Source organism: Gossypium arboreum, chromosome 4, assembly GCF_025698485.1.
Source record: "Gossypium arboreum isolate Shixiya-1 chromosome 4, ASM2569848v2, whole genome shotgun sequence".
In the NCBI taxonomy this organism is placed as follows: Eukaryota; Viridiplantae; Streptophyta; class Magnoliopsida; order Malvales; family Malvaceae; genus Gossypium; species Gossypium arboreum.
The window spans coordinates 23,875,646-23,887,444 of record NC_069073.1 but is presented as its reverse complement, the minus strand read 5'-3'; the positions used below and the strand labels follow the sequence as shown (position 1 = coordinate 23,887,444).

General features: G+C 36.0%; 2 protein-coding genes across 5 annotated transcripts; both read left to right on the top strand.

Moving 5' to 3' along the window:
• Positions 1–683: 683 nt before the first annotated feature.
• LOC108460305 (pentatricopeptide repeat-containing protein CRP1, chloroplastic) lies at positions 684–4,363 on the top strand. Of its 2 annotated transcripts, none has more exons than XM_053027069.1 (6): positions 684–874; positions 1,032–2,285; positions 2,947–3,099; positions 3,252–3,323; positions 3,420–3,522; positions 3,718–4,363. In XM_053027069.1, the coding sequence occupies exons 2-6, from the start codon at positions 1,080–1,082 to the stop codon at positions 3,741–3,743; spliced, it is 1,560 nt and encodes a 519-aa protein (XP_052883029.1). In that variant the 5' UTR covers positions 684–874; positions 1,032–1,079; the 3' UTR covers positions 3,744–4,363. The 2 variants fall into 2 exon arrangements, with proteins under 2 accessions (XP_052883029.1, XP_052883030.1); XM_053027070.1 differs by having other exon boundaries at positions 3,629–4,363.
• Positions 4,364–4,742: 379 nt separating this feature from the next.
• LOC108460304 (uncharacterized) lies at positions 4,743–11,377 on the top strand. 3 transcript variants are annotated; one of them, XM_053027068.1, is made up of 14 exons: positions 4,743–5,089; positions 5,254–5,395; positions 5,535–5,671; positions 5,819–6,020; positions 6,295–6,533; positions 6,634–6,748; positions 6,869–7,013; positions 7,106–7,251; positions 7,394–7,551; positions 7,653–8,012; positions 8,089–8,144; positions 8,224–8,426; positions 8,510–9,692; positions 11,027–11,377. In XM_053027068.1, exons 1-14 carry the CDS (start codon positions 4,865–4,867, stop codon positions 11,046–11,048), a joined length of 3,333 nt encoding a protein of 1,110 aa, XP_052883028.1. In that variant the 5' UTR covers positions 4,743–4,864; the 3' UTR covers positions 11,049–11,377. The 3 variants fall into 3 exon arrangements, with proteins under 3 accessions (XP_052883028.1, XP_017615240.1, XP_017615239.1); XM_017759751.2 differs by lacking the exon at positions 11,027–11,377 and having other exon boundaries at positions 4,745–5,089; positions 8,510–9,874; XM_017759750.2 differs by lacking the exon at positions 11,027–11,377 and having other exon boundaries at positions 4,745–5,089; positions 7,641–8,012; positions 8,510–9,874.
• The last annotated feature ends 422 nt before the right edge of the window (positions 11,378–11,799 follow it).

Sequence of the window (11,799 nt, the reverse complement as noted above, 5' to 3'; positions counted from 1 at the left end):
GGAGGATGAAGGATAAACTTACCTTATCTCAAAAGTTTATCTTATCCTTAAGGAGTTTTTTTTAAAACTGATCAGTTTTCTTGACTTTGAAGAGATAAAGATTGGAGGACTGACATATGCTTGGTTCGTTACATCTTTGGAAGCTATATTTTCTTGTATTTACTGTTAAGCCATTGCTTGTATTTTGCACTCATTTTATAGGTGTTATTGGATAGATTAATAATTGATTGTAAATGAGGGAGTTTGGGAGAGTAATTGTAAAAAGTTCGAGATTATTTATTGGGCTATAATTATTTATTTTATAAGGTTAAATTGAGCTTCAGTTAATAGGTTATTGGATGGATGTAATTTTAGTTTTTTTTTACAATAAAGGGTGGATGGATTTTACATGAAAAAATTGTTTTATTTTATTAATATTCTTTTATTATTTTTACTTTGAGAATTAATTTTAGATTTTTGTAGTAAAAGAAAAAAGGTTAAATTTTATAGGAGTTACCTTGGTTTTATAGTAAAATTTTAATTTTTACCGAAAAAATCAAGTTTAAATAAAAAAATAACTTAAGTTTGATATTTGCGGCTAAATAACTTAATTAGATATAATTACCCATTCTTTTCTTTAAAAAAAATTAATATCCCCTAACCCGAAATTAATGAGAGTGAACAAAATGAAATGGATTGATAGCCCAAAGTTGTATTTGTTTCTTTAAAAGAATCCCGATCCACTCTAATCTCTCTTCACACGTGCCCCGCCAAACGAGCCTCGTTTTTTCCCTTGCTAACACACTATCCCACTCAGCTCAATTCTCTTCCTCTAGTGTCTGAGCTAAGCCCTCTGCTGCCTTCAAGTTTCCTCCAAATCAGAAAATTAAACAAGGTACCTTTTTAAACCCGAACTTGACTTGAAGGTTTCTTGGGTCATATTATTTTGAGTTATTTGGTTTCTACCTCTGAATCACTATCATATTTCATTTTTTGTTACTCTGTCTCATTTCACACTCTCTTTCAACCGACTTCCGCAACCAATTCAATAGAGGGTGGTATAGATAACTCTATGAAACTCGGAAATTGAAGACATATGAATGAAGTTTACATGGGAATGTACGATGCGTCTTTCTTGGTTAGCTCCTCCTTTAACTCATGGTAGCTGTTCTTTAAACCGGAGCCACTTGAAACTTCTATGTTGTTCCAGGACGGATAACAATAATAACAGAGTAAAGCAAGTTGCTATTCCAGAATTCAACAAGAAAAACGCCATATGTAAGCACCCATTTGAATCTAACAGTGGAGAAGAGCTTTCCACTGAGTTGCACAACAAAACAATTCAAGAGTATTGCAAAATAGGGGATGTAGATAATGCTATGAAACTTGTTGCTCAATTGGAGGCTATGGGTTTCCATCCAAATTCTATTTCTTATGGTTTTTTAATTGATAGTTTGGGAAGTGTTGGTAGGACATTGGAAGCTGATGTCTTGTTTCAAGAAATGATGTATCTTGGATTTAAACCTAGGATAAGATTGTTTAATGCTTTGCTTAAAGGATTTTTGAAGAAAGGGTTGTTGGGTTTAGCTGTTAAGTTTTTGGTGGAAATGGATCGAATGGGTGTCTGTAAAAATCAGGAAACATATGAAATTCTTTTGGATTATTATGTTAGTGCTGGAAGGTTGGAAGACACATGGATGGTAGTTAATGAGATGAAGACAAATGGGATACAACTGAGTTCATTTGTGTATGGTAAGGTTATTCGTCTCTATAGGGACAACGGAATGTGGAAAAAAGCAATAGGCCTAGTGGAGGAGATTAGGGAGAAAGGGATATCTTTAGACAGACAGATTTATAATAGCATCATTGATACATTTGGAAAATATGGAGAGCTAGGTGAAGCTTTAGAAGTATTTGAGAAAATGAAACAAGAAAGTATACTGCCTGATATAACAACATGGAATTCTTTGATTAGGTGGCACTGCAAGGCTGGAGATCTCACTAAGGCTCTTCAATTGTTTACTGAGATGCAGGAACAAGGATTATATCCTGACCCAAAGATCTTAATGAGCCTTATTAGCCGACTGGGAGAGCTTGGGAAGTGGGACGTAATAAAGAAAAACTTTGAGAACATGAAATGTAGAGGACGTCAAGAAGTTGGGGCTATTTACGCAATGTTGGTTGATATTTATGGACAATATGGAAGATTCCAGGATGCTGAGGACTTCATAACTGCTCTGAAGTCAGAAGGCTTCCTACCATCAGCTAGCATGTTCTGTGTTCTAGCAAATGCTTATGCTCAGCAGGTGTTGTATTCCCTTTCTGTCATTCCAGAATTTTCCATCATTCATTCTTTATTTCTTTTCAATAATTTATTTTCTGACTCCGATCTTTGATTTAGAAGAGATGACACTTTGTTTCTGTTGTATGCAATTCTGCACGCTGATTTTCTGTCGTACATAATTTTGAATTTTACACAGAAATTCATTCATTGAACCACTAAAAGCATATATATATATATATATATATATATAGAGAGAGAGAGAGAGAGAGAGAGAGAGACTTAAATGAAACATTCCGCTGCTGTAGCAGTACCTCCCAGAACAACTTTGCAATTTCCATAGTGAGGCTTCTAGATCTTCTAGGTTCTTGGAGGATTAACTGGAAACTTCAGATCAGAAATAAGCCCTAAAGAGACTTTAGCTGCTTTAAGTTGGTGTGGTCTGAGAGTAACATTGGCTGCAAGGAAAACCAGAAGTAGGCTTGCAATTTGTCTTTTCTGCTAATTGATAATTGACAGCTGATAACTAACGTATTTCTGACTAAATAATATATATATTATAAGGCATTTTGGGAACCATTGCTTTCAATTTCAATCTGTTGAATGCCAAATTCATTTGATAAAAAGGATGAAATCTCTGTTCTGCGTGCTGGTCTATAATTTCTTTTCTTTTTTTTGCTGTGCAGGGATTTTGTGAACAGACTGTTAAGGTTCTTCAACTCATGGAAGCAGAAGGCATTGAACTCAATATCATAATGCTGAATGTGTTGATAAATGCATTTGGTATAGCAGGGAGGCATGAGGAGGCATTATCTATTTACCAACATATAAGAGAAAGTGTGAGTCTTTATGTATCACATGATGTTGAGTGGATTTCTAAATTCATTGTAGACGCTATTAACCAATTGTGCAGGACCCTTTGTTGCTTCCTTCAATTCATCTTTCCAGATACTTTTTTTCCACCTCTCCTAATTTTGTCTTCCTTTTGAAGGGTATTAGTCCTGATGTGGTTACTTATAGTACACTCATGAAAGCTTTTATTCGAGCCAAGAAGTTTGATAAGGTGCTAAGTGTAGTTGAAATCTCTTAAGCTTTTTGATTAGCTAAACATTTGTCACTGATGATAGTTGCTAATGCTTGCTTGTCTTTTGCTGGCTAGGTTCCTGAAATATACAAGGAAATGGAATCTTATGGATGCACTCCTGATAGAAAAGCTAGGCAAATGCTGCAAACTGCATTGATGGTACTTGAACGGAGACATTGTAAGTATTAGACCTGTGTTAGGTATATAATTGGTTTTAAAATTTGGCAATAACTAATAACCCAGATTTGTATCGGATTTGTCTCTTTACATTTTGATTGTTTCAGGAGTCTTAGACTGACGTTGCTAATACCTGGTGACCTGATATTATCTTCAATTTGCTGTGGCTTTTGCTAAGCTGACTAAATTTGTAAAGTGTATAGATTTGCTTCTCAGAATTGAAGACCTTGTTAATATTTCTTCTACTGGCATTGTTGCATGGGTTGGATTTGCAAAATCACAAATGCCACCCTCCCTGCTGCAACCGCCCCGAGATAAGCAACCCACATCAACATCCCCTTGAGGTCAAACAGCCTTCAAACTTATGAGTTGAGACATTGGGAGGAAATTTGAGAATCGTATGTTAGTGCTTCCATATCAATGGTAAAATTTCAGTATAAAACAATGATTTTCTTTCCTCCGAAGTTAAGAAATTTGCCTGTCTTTGACTACAGATTCAAAACTAGCCATTTAAACACAATTGGTTTTATTCACTTGGAGATCTTTTTACATTTATTGATTATTTAATACATATTGGACACATTTGTGTCTGCTGCCTATGCGGATGAACTCATCTCGTCAGCCACATGGGAGTCTTCCTCCTGGCAGCGTTGCAGGTCTTGAGGACCTTTGTTCATTTGGATTCAATGTTGGATCAGTGATTCTGCTTTCTTTGTTGTATTCTTTGGATGGACATTTTTCAACAGAAATGTGCATCTTCTGTAACTGAGTTCAAACAATGGTATTCCTTTGTTTTTGCAAAAAATAAAAAATAAAAATAAAAATAAAAAAATAAAATTCAATTGAATATTTACAAGTATTAATGAAAGGGATTTTCGAATTGAGGTCTGATCCATTGATAAAAAAAACCCCAAAAAAGTAACTTGGGAAATGTGAGGAATTTTAGTTGTCTGTATAAATGCCCACAAAAACTTTTATGTCAATGAGAGTGTGAGGAGCAAATGTTGCAGTCTGCAATGGGGTAGACATGCATTAATTTCTTTTACCTATACAAGCATAAGAAATAACAAAGGCAAAAACTAGAACAAAAATACCAAATGCATTAAATTAAAGATAACCAACCCAAGCCAATGGTAGCTATATAGGAATGTGAACTTCTTTATATCAGCAGTAAATGAGGACTGACTACTATGGTTGAGGTGGTTGACCTGAGCTTTTCTCAACTTCTTCAAACTTAAATAACCATCAGAATTCAAATACATAAAAGCTGTTACTAAAGCTCTCAACAACTTGGGACCTGTCTTTATTTTTTTTCCTTCTTGTTGGTTGAATTATGAAAGTAAATGGCAATTCCTGAAATGGGGTTGTTCAAGTTTCTTAAACTGAGTTTCTTTGTTGCAGCAACGGTGGTTGGTGCACTCAACTTTACTGAGTCAGCTGTTTACATTCATTTCGATCAAACTCCCCCACCATGGTCAAGGTTCTCTTCCAGTATTTTTAGGTACTCATTTGAAAGGCCTGATGGTTCCAAGGCTTGCAGGAACAATAGTTGTTCTATTTATTGTGAGGTATCACTTCTCTGTCATTGTGTTTGATTTCAATCACTTAGAGATGGCTGAATCTTGTTGAGGTCCTCCATGGATACTTGGTTAAACAAAGCTAACATGAGCATAAGAAGGTTGTTTTCTAGAGAATTACTAAGATATTTAACTTCTTGTTTCTTGATGAGCAGTTGGATGGCCAGAGATTGAAATCATGCCATGTTGGTAACTTAGTACTGAAAAACTTAACTTCAGATCGTAAGCACAACTTCCTTCTCAACGTCACAACCCAAAATGGAGACAAAAACTCTTCAGCTTATTCATGGTTTATTGGTAGGTATATAGATTGCAGGCTTGACATTTATGATTCTGATAATGTAGTAATTTACATGGTTATGAACCATATTTTTACTCATGATTTAGACTATTCTTTATAGGGATCTAAGTTTGTGCCTGTTAATTATTATTTCAGATACAATCCCACCAACAGCTAAGATTTCAAGTGAACAGAATTACACCAATGCTGAAAAAATTACAGTTGACATCACATTCAGTGAAGCTTGCACTCGACATGGTGGCTTCAGTTGTCTGAACTCATCAAACTGTGATGTAAGTGAGGTGCTTTGCTCAAAGCATGTTATTTTTTCGAATATAGGTTTGAGTTTTCTGAGCCATTAGTGTGTGCAATAAACAACATAAACTAGAACTTCAATGCGTTATATTCAGGCTTTAAATTGAGAACAATTCATTTTGTAGGTCATTATTGATGGTCCAGCTCATATCCAGCCAGCATCACTGAACACCATTGAACCTAACATTAAATACAGTTTCCTACTGGTTCTGCCCTTCAAAAGTATATATAGGCGTGTTGTGGTTACACTGGCTGATGAATTTTGTAAGGATAGGGCTGGTAACAATTTTACGAGAAGCAATACTTCCACCATTATCATTCACTTTGGTAAGAAATCAATCGACAACTTAGTGCATTGATGTTACAGACTTCATTAATTGGATTTAGGAGTGAGTGTTAGATATGGTTTTGTGTCTGACATGAGTATGCTCAATTTTTTTCCTAAGTTTTCCATATATTTGGAGGATCATAACCCATACCAATGTCTGAATATGTGTCAGCTACGGGTACTTCAAGGAAAAAGAAGAGCCTGGTAACATAGTTTACTGTACAAATCTGATTTTGAACCTTCTATTGTTCATATCTCCATAACTTGTCTTAGATAGAAGACCTGTGCTGGTTGATCTATGGTCATCTGTTCCATCATATGAATTGGAAATCAATGGGGTTCCTCGAACAGTTTTTGCAACTAATGGAACAGAGGATTTGGAGGTGTACGTGGATTTCAGCATTCCGGTCATAAATTCAACAGAGCAGATTCTAAATGCATTAGATGTGAATGTTGGTAGTCTAATACCAGTTAACCAGAGAACTCATGGAAACAGCAGATTTGCTTTTAAAGTAAGTAACCAAATTCAAATCATCATAAACTTTTCTTTGAAATAATAATCCCTGTGGATATAAGTTTACATCTCAACCAAAAGTTTCTGACATTTTGCAGCTCAAGAATATTGCATCAAAAACTGAAATAATCACAGTCAAACTACAAGCTAGCTTATTGATTGGCAGAACAGGCACTCCTGTTTCACCTGTTAACTCGCTTACATTCCTCTATGGTATGTTTTCTTCCATTGTTTGGCCTCCAGAAAGTGCCAGTGGCACTTTCAAAATGTTCTTAGCCTACAATCTCGTCCCTACTGCCTTTTTGAGAGCTAATTGATGAATTTTCCTCTAAGATTGCAAGAAGCCTGGGATTGGGTTAAGTACGAGTTCGGAAAATGTTACAAAGGACTCCAATATCAATATAATAGTTGAGTTCACAAAGCCAGTTTTTGGTTTCGGGGCCTCTGTGGTAGAAGTGAATGGAGGGAGACTCATAAGGCAGGTGCATATGAATATCCCAAGCATGCAGTACCTGAAGCAATCGTGTCATTCTAGTGATGCATCTTTAACATAATCTTTTGTTCATGTAGGTTTAAGGAACTTTCAAGAGCTCTTTACTCCTTTACTGTCATGGCAATAACTAATAATATGGTGTCAGTTTCTATTCCTGAAGGGAAAGTCAATGATATTTCAGGAAATATGAATGTGGCTTCTAATAGACTGGAAATTGTTCAGTGTGAGAATAATAACTTCCCCTCCCCCCCTTCGTTTTCTTCAATTAAAAGAGTTTATTATAGTCCATGAATCACCTAGATATTGTTTTTCGGAATCTGCAAAACAACAGGTTAATATATGAACATATTCTTATATTTAAGCAGATTCAACACCTGCAATATCGACAGCTCTACACTCATTTGTGACTGCTGGAGTCTTAGCAACAACACTAGCTGCTGCAGCTCTTTCACTTGCCTCCACAAATCTAGGAGAAATTGCCAGAAATAATTATGTTGCTTCTGATCCATCAATGAATCTACATGTAAGCGATTTCAAAAAGCTTGATGGTGTCAACAAGCTAACAATTTTTGTGCCATCATATTTTAAGTTCAGAGTAATGGTTTGAAAAAGTTTTCATCACAGGGAATGATAGGACACCTGCAAGTTTTTGTCCTTTCCGACTGGTTATTGGCTGACCAGACCATTGAGTATTCTGAGACAACAAAAGGTCTCAGGTGGCTCATACCTCGACAGAAACTTCCATGGAAAAAGAATGGCAGTTCGCTTTGGCCCAACAATGTTTATTTAGATCTAGGGAGGTTCCTAAAGAGGCGAAGGAGAGCTTATCATGCAATTGGCTTAATTAACTGGTCCTACATGCCACAAAAGTTACTATTTCCAACTGAAATTGATCCAAAGTTCCATGGAAGGCACAACATAAGCAAAGAAAATACTCCTTTTGGGCTACCTCTAAGTTCAAATGAATATTTCACCTTTTTCTTGGTTGGTATTTTTCCGCATGGTATTAATATTATGCTTTTTAAATGAAAACTCCATATTACTTTCCATTGTTTTGCAGAGAGGAGAGCCATTATCTGCTGGAAATGTTGTCAAGAAATTGCAGAATTATAAAGGGTCAGATACAGATTTCAATTTCTAATTCTGTGATGAAAGATGACAAATTTTAAAACTGATGATGTAGTTTCTTTATCAGGTGGCAGGACATGGAGATGAACTTGTTCTGGCTTAGCATAGGAGTCGGTAGTTTGCTATTACTTCACTTTGTACTGTTAGTTTTCTTAAAATGGAGGATAGGTACAGCAGCTCAATGGATGCTTTCGGTTCCGAGATTCGAGCTCCTCCTTTTAATTCTCGCACTGCCCTGTATATCTCAGTCTGCTGCATTTGTAATAAGAGGTGAGAAATTATAACTATATGACATATGGTTTGAATAGATTATCTTGATGTTTCAAGGAACTAAACATATGTATGATTGATAGGTGGTACCATTGAAGGGATCATCACCGGAGCTTTGTTGCTAGTCATCCCTGCGGCATTCATTTTATCGGTGTGCCTTTTCCTTACAATTGCAGTCTTCACAGGCAGCTTTGCTCAGTACAAAGAGATCATATATGGCAATGCAGAGGAGCAATGGCATAAGAAACTATGGTTCTTTATTGTGGGAAGACCAGCTTATGGAAAGTGGTTTTATACGGACGGACTGCCTTCATTGTTCCTTTCTTGCTTTGGCATTCTGTTTGACGATCACAAGGGCCCTCCAATGTATGTTTTTGTTGACCAGAATGACACAAACACTGTGCCTAGGTGGGTTGGAAGTGGTCAAAATGGGATTGGAAGAATGAGGGCAGTCAGCTCAGATGACAGCCACGAAGAAATGAAGATCCCGTTGCCGATGAGGTTCTTAGGTTGTGCTAGATCTTCCTATATTGTTCTTGATCTTTTAAGAAGAGTTTGCTTGGGAGTGATTTCTGGGTCCTACTCAACACACAGATCAAGCCAAAGCCTTTGTGCATTGATGGTCACACTGGTGCAGTTCATATGCTTATTTACTCTCAAACCTCATATCAGGAGAGGAGTTTACATTGTGGAAAGCATTTCACTGTTGAGTGAGGCTAGCATCTTTGGTCTGTCCCTCAGTATGAATAAATCAAATTCAATTAGGGCAAAAACTTTGGGATTTCTAATGCTGGCCCTTCTTTTCCTTTCTTTTGTTTCTCAACTTGTAAATGAATGGTATGCACTGATAAATTTCATTCTGAATCTGTCCCAGCCACATAAGAGTTCTTTTAAACTTGGGTTGAAGTTTGCTGCCAAGGGTCTTCTGTTGCCTTTCCTTCCAAGGAAGCATTGGTCAAGAGTCATACCTGGTTCTTCACAAGCGAAATCAGTCTTAGTTCCAGTCCTTCCTCAATCCAGGGAAACTGAATTAGCAAGAAGCAATCAAAGGGAACCCCGTGTCGGCCAATTAAGTTCCATGACTGCAACAATAGTCCCTCTGCTCAGTCCAAGTTCAGGTTCACCAATTGTTCAAGCTACAGGCACATCCGGAGAGACAACTCTCACCACGCAAAAGAATGATATGAAGAAACTAAGGCAGTTGGCAAAGGCAAGCTTCTCCGGGCAATCAAAGGATGAGGATACTAACGCCAGCTATAGATTTAGGTTAGAATCTTTCTCTCATGAAACTGTCTCAAATGATCCTCAAACCTCAACTTCTAATGTTATGAAGTGATGTATAAATTGTTGCTCAACATTGTCCCATGGCAAAGATCTTTTTGTTCTCTAGAACTGTTTTCGGCTACTGGTTTACTTTGATATATAATCTACTAATCTGTATTTGGTCATATCGGCTAGCATAAACACTTTTTTGCACACTTTAATCTGAACTTATGTTACTTAGACCCAAGATTTTCATGTACTTCATGTATTTGGAGAGTTTAGAAAATCATTTCCCAACCCCATCTTTAAGTATGTTCCTAGCACAGGCTCTTAAGGAAAAACAAAGTTAGAGAAACAAAGGTAGTATAAACTATTGTTGAAATATGTATATATTTTAAATTTATTTATTTAGGTAGATAAATCTTATTTAGGTAGATAAGTTTTATTCATATTCTAGGAATATTTTTATTTTATCTTTTAGTAGTTTATTAGAACAAGGAACTATTTTCTTTTATATTTTAGTAGTTTATTAGAATAAGGGAACTATTTTCCCAATTAGGATTAGGACTCTTTTCTCTATTGAAGTTCAATTCTTCAATTAATAATATAGAACAGTTTTATTAAAAGCTCTCTTGAAAACTTTCATGGTATCAGAGTTAGGTTAAAATCTCTAGTAACATCATGGTTAAAACAGCCTTCACTAGAGATAAGAAAAAACATTGGTGTGATCACTGCAAAAACTATTGGCACACTCGAGAAACGTGTTGGAAGTTCCATGGGAAACCGACAAATGGAAGGAAAAAGAGTGGCAATGGTCGTGGTTCACAATCAGGGGATAGCAGAGCTGTCCAAACAACTAATGGAAATTATAAGGGCCAAAGTTCTCTGGAAGGGTCTCTATTCACTAAGAAACAATTAGAGCATCTACACAAGTTTTTTCAATCACCACAATTTCGGATGAATTCTTCAATTCCTAACTTAGCCAATAATCTTTCTTCCTCTTTTGCCCAATCAGGTACTGATTTTTCTGTTTTTTCAGTGTCAATCCTTGTAAAACAAACACATAGATCGTTGATTCTGGAGTTAGTGATCACATGACTAGTAATCATTTTCTTTTTTCAACTTACACACCTTGCGCAGGAAACAAAAAGATCAAAGTAGCAGCTGGGTCCTTCTCGGCAATAGCCGGGAAAGGCACTGTTAAAATTTCATCTTCCTTGGTTTTGCATGATGTTTTACATGTGCCAAATCTAGCTTGTAATCTCATATCGGTCAGTAAATTATCCTAGTCCTCAAATTGTCATGTTATATTTGACTCCTCTATGTGTAAGTTTCAGGACATGGTCTCGGGGAGGATGATTGGCAATGCTAAAGAATTTGGTGGAATTTACTTTCTTGAAGACGACCATCTAAGTCAACCAACAACTACTTTATGTTTAAATTCTGTTTTTGATAAGGTTATGATTTGGCATTATAGGTTTGGACATCCTAATTTTTACTATTTAAGATATTTGTTACCTAATCTTTTTAAAAATAAAAGCCCTTCTTCATATCATTGTGAATTTTGTGAATTGACTAAACATCATCGGTCATTCTTTCCTCCTCAAAAATATAAAGCCTCCAAACCTTTTTCGTTAATTCATAATGATATTTGGGGACCTTCAAGAGTCTCGACCTTTTCAGGAAAACATTGGTTTGTCACTTTTATTGTTGATCATACTCGACTTTGTTGGCTGTTTTTATTAAAGGATAAGTCTGAAGTTAAAAATGTGTTTCAATCTTTTTATGCTATGGTGAAAACACAATTTGGTGTGAAAATAGAAGTATTTCGGGTTGACAATGGTGGGGAATTTTTTAGCGACCAATTAGGTGTTTTCTTAACAAAACATGGAATAGTCCACCAAAGTTCTTGTATAAATACACCATAACAAAATGGGATTGCAGAAAGAAAAAACTGACATCTTTTGGAAGTAACTAGAGCCTTGATGTTCACTAGTCAAGTACCACGTTATCTTTGGGGCGAAGCCTTGTTAACAGCTACATATCTTAACTCTAAACTATAGAACTCTTTTTAGTCTCTTTAAAGATAATTTTCCTAACTCTAAATTGA